The 4,187-nt window shown below is 44.1% G+C and overlaps 2 protein-coding genes across 2 annotated transcripts in view; one reads left to right on the plus strand and one right to left on the minus strand.

The window, feature by feature from the left end:
• Positions 1 to 1,681, minus strand: part of LOC106804809 — a 3,561-nt gene extending 1,880 nt beyond the window's left edge. The window contains exons 1-3 of the mRNA XM_014806158.1: positions 1,444 to 1,681; positions 1,201 to 1,284; positions 523 to 645 (exon numbers count right to left, since the gene is read on the minus strand). Coding sequence (XP_014661644.1) covers positions 523 to 645; positions 1,201 to 1,284; positions 1,444 to 1,507 — 271 coding nt within the window. The 5' untranslated portion in view covers positions 1,508 to 1,681. The remainder of the gene's footprint in view (positions 1 to 522; positions 646 to 1,200; positions 1,285 to 1,443) is intronic.
• A 2,141-nt stretch (positions 1,682 to 3,822) lies between these two features.
• Positions 3,823 to 4,187, plus strand: part of LOC106804816 — a 4,767-nt gene continuing 4,402 nt past the window's right edge. Inside the window, exon 1 of the mRNA XM_014806161.1 lies at positions 3,823 to 3,945. The gene's annotated coding sequence lies outside the window, so the exon portion shown is untranslated. The remainder of the gene's footprint in view (positions 3,946 to 4,187) is intronic.

The following is a 4,187-nucleotide window of genomic DNA, read 5'->3' on the forward strand; positions in this document are numbered from 1 at the left end:
TATCTATCTATCTATCTATCTATCTATCTATCTATCTATCTATCTATCTATCTATCTATCTATCTATCTATCTATCTATCTATCTATCTATCTATCTATCTATCTATCTATCTATCTATCTATCTATCTATCTATCTATCTATCTATCTATCTATCTATCTATCTATCTATCTATCTATCTATCTATCTATCTATCTAATCTATTTATCTATCTATCTATCTATCTATCTATCTATCTATCTATCAATCTCTCAAGTGTGTGCGTGCGAACTAGCGTGCATGCGCATGTGTATAACTAGATTTCATATGCAAAACGAATCTTTAGACGTTCAAAGGTATGCATGCAATAAACAGTTATTTGTCGAACTGTTCTTCTATTATTAAATTTAGTGATTCATATATTAGTTTATTTATATATTTGATACCTTAATATTCCTTAGTATGCTTTGGAAGTATTACAAGTACACGCACGCGAACACGCCGCACACAAACACGCGCGAACGCAATATGCTACCAGCTTACCGTCGTCCGCTCGTGTTTTCTCCTTCACGCATGATCCAGAGCACGAATACAGCAAGTCTGTGTCGGCGCGTGCCAGAGAAGCCGGGTCATCGCATTTCTCTGTCTCAGTCAGCACAACACTTTCTGTAATAGGCATCCGTTGTATCAAGAGCTAATAATACACTATAATAATAATACAGAATAAATGTATAATACATACATAATATATATATTTTCTATTCTGAAGTATGTTATCCTATTTATTCTATTACAACTGAGAACATCTTTGCCACATACTAGGAAAACAGGGATGCAGTCATGATAGGTGGCTGATGCTTTGAATTCTTCAGAATCCACCCCTATCATGATATGTCTATATAAGGAAGTACAGGTCGTACATGAGAAATATTCGACATTCAGAACAGGGTAGAAGTCTAAACGTGTTGAAATTAGTTTAAACAAATTGCGATACTTGCCATAGACAACACAAACGCGGGCGTTTGTTTTATATCAACCCGAACGGTAAGACATGACGTATAGAGCAGTGATTCAACTAGAAATAGCGAACAATCCCATAGTTGTATCTTGATAGTCAAGGGGATATACTTTGTAAATAAAACACTGGAACAATGTACAATGACATAGTCACTTTAACGGGTTTTTGCTCAGCTCGGAAACCAGCCAACCAGGTCTACTCACCTAGTAGTCGCGTAAGCATGTTACCGCCCGTACTCTCTCCATAATGGCACGTATAGCAGCTGCGAGAATATCCGGTTGCGTACTCTGCAAACGATCATACCGGTACCAGCAATGCATCTCGTATCAAATCGCCTGTAACGTATCGCGGTGACAACATGCAGGCGTGCGCCCGTTGATGGCGAAATACGAAGCAAGCGACTCGTGTCTTAATGGAAATATATCAGCCCGTAATCGTGCACTCACCGAGGTTGGATGTGACGATAATCGCCAGAATGATTTGAAACATGGGGGCGAAAAGTCCGACCATTGAACACTAGTGCACCAACTACGTCCGTTGACTCGGCCCCATCGCACAAATTGGGAGAGCGAAAGCGCGCGCGAGAGAGCAGGAGAGAGAAGGTGAGCGAGAGAGCGCAGGGCACTACCACGGCACCAACAGCGCGGTTAAAACATATTCTAGTAGACGTCGGCACGACAGCTGGCATGCTGGCACGCTTGTCGGGACGGGCAGGTGTATGTGAATAACGGCCACCTTGCTAAACACAATGACGGGGTACGGCCCATATTGGGCGGGCGAGAGCATGCGAGCGGAGGCAAATTCCAAAGCGGGAATTTGAAATCGCGATTGTATACACGCGGTGAATAGAACCACTGTGTAGGGAAGCGGCAGCAATATACGCATCGTTAACGTGCGTGCGCCATAGTAGCTGTATATACACTGCACTGCGTACACGCACCATCCATGTACGCATCGGGCTACATTTTAATGAAGAGATTTCAATAGGTTTATTGTTAACTTACAGATCAGTCGCGCCTCAAGTAAACCATCTGAATAGATTTAATCGTTATTCCCGAGTCAGTTGTAATGATGAGAAGACGTCTCAATGAACTGATCGTTTTGTCACACTGAAGCTATACTTTTAGAAAATTTTGAATTCGAGTATAGTACGTGAATTAATGTGGTACCGGTGTTGGTAAAGCATTAGGAATTCGTATTAGCACTATTAGTTATCGGCCAGTCGTCGCACTTACGGACAGCGTGTGACGTGACACGAACTAAAAATCAACTGGCAAGTTCACAATTTGAATAACGTTGACCGTTAGCCTTGGATAAAAGTAGGCGGCAAAATCGTAATTACGTTGTTTGAACACGAAAACGTTGTCACCACAAGAAGTTCCTACAGCAACGATCCAATACACTTACTGTCGCTTGAACTATCGATAATGCCTTTCACCTTCGACTGAATATTCTCATAGGTTGAAGGGCTAGTTTTAAGTGAAAATCTCAAGAAGCATAACTTACGGAGTTCTTCAGACGCATTGTCAACACTGAATGCTCTTGGAACCCTGCGATTTAGTCCGCGGGGGAATTGTTGACAAGCGTAGCTAATTGCTTGACGTAATCACCGCTGCGTGCCAAACGACCTGTATGCTTGTATCACCCTTGGTCGCGTAACAATATGCATTGTGAGCGTTGAAAACAATAAAACAATATGCTGCTAGAGATACATTGGGCTCGAATTGTTACGTATGTGTGAGTCGAAGGTCGGCAGAGCGGCCACGATCAGGCGTTCTACTACCGTTAACCCTGACATCAACGTTGATCAATCGCAAGCAAGGTGGCGTGCCCACGCGAATAGTTTGCAGCACGTTCTAGAAGGAAACGTATCAGTTTGGACGTTTATCGTGTCTAGACTTCTTTTTAGCTAGGTGCATCGATTTACGTCTGTGGGCGGGATAATGCTATACCCACATAGATATGAGCGTGTGGATGGGTAAGGGGTTGCGTGCGTAAATGCGTGCGGAAAATGTCCACTATATATTAACTATTATATATATATATATATATGCGTTTGCTCGTATTCATATATCATATCATATTTATTGTAATTTTCATGCACACGAACACAAACGTAAATACACAAACGTAACATAGAATCGTGACCACCAGCACTGGAAGAGCGACCGGTTTAGAATAGCGGTTTACGGGAATAGGCCCGAGGGCCTGTATCCGGTCTAATTAATACATCAAACCTCAATTTTGTTCGGTTTCACGGAATTCAATTTCACTTATATCCTTGTCAGAACGTGGAGCCGCGCGAGCTACAGGCCGAGAGGCATAATAAAGATATGGTTCCTCGTGAGATCAGTAGAAAACATACGTGATCATAATTACATCAACATCTCGATGTTAATGGATATTGTACGATGTCGTACACCTCTGTCCCGTATTGTTGCAAACACGGACGTGGCGTACACACTCACAACGCATAACGGAACTGCACGCAGCTGAGGTTTGCAGCTGATCCATCTAGGATCCATCGCGACTCTCTCGGGGCCCCTCTGATGCCTGACTTAACTCAAAAACCCGCCGTTCTTTTGCGGTACATTGTCGTCGAGACGTCGGCCAGCCGTACAGACAATGATCTCGCACGCGTGATGCGATCATCACGATACCTGGAAAGTCGTGACGTCACTGTCCGGGCCCGAGGCTATTTTCGCCGAAGAACCAGTCTTACGGCCTTTGTGCATTCCCTACGGTGGTATGCGATGGTACGGGCGGATGTGCGATTGGCTACGAATACTGGCCTCCAAGGACATAGGTCCATTAGAGCCGCCATAGTTCCACGAAAGAGCATCGACACCCGCATCACTATATAAAGCTCAGATGCGACTGTGCACAGCAACTTATTAGACAGAGCAAGTGGAGAGTTAACATCGCCAGAGAAACTAACCGAGAGTCAGGTATGTTAATATTTTTAATCAGCCGTTGCTTTTCTCACGTGCATTTCAGCATCAAGGTACTCTTGAATCGCAGCTACACAAACGCGCGCGCGCATACACACACACACACACACACACACACACACACACGCACACGCACACGCACACGCACACGCACACACTCACACACACACACACACACACACACACACACACACACACACACACACACACACACACACGACACGCGCGCGCGCGACGCG

Source organism: Priapulus caudatus, unplaced genomic scaffold (assembly GCF_000485595.1).
Source record: "Priapulus caudatus unplaced genomic scaffold, Priapulus_caudatus-5.0.1 Scaffold88, whole genome shotgun sequence".
NCBI classification, from domain to species: Eukaryota; Metazoa; Priapulida; class Priapulimorpha; order Priapulimorphida; family Priapulidae; genus Priapulus; species Priapulus caudatus.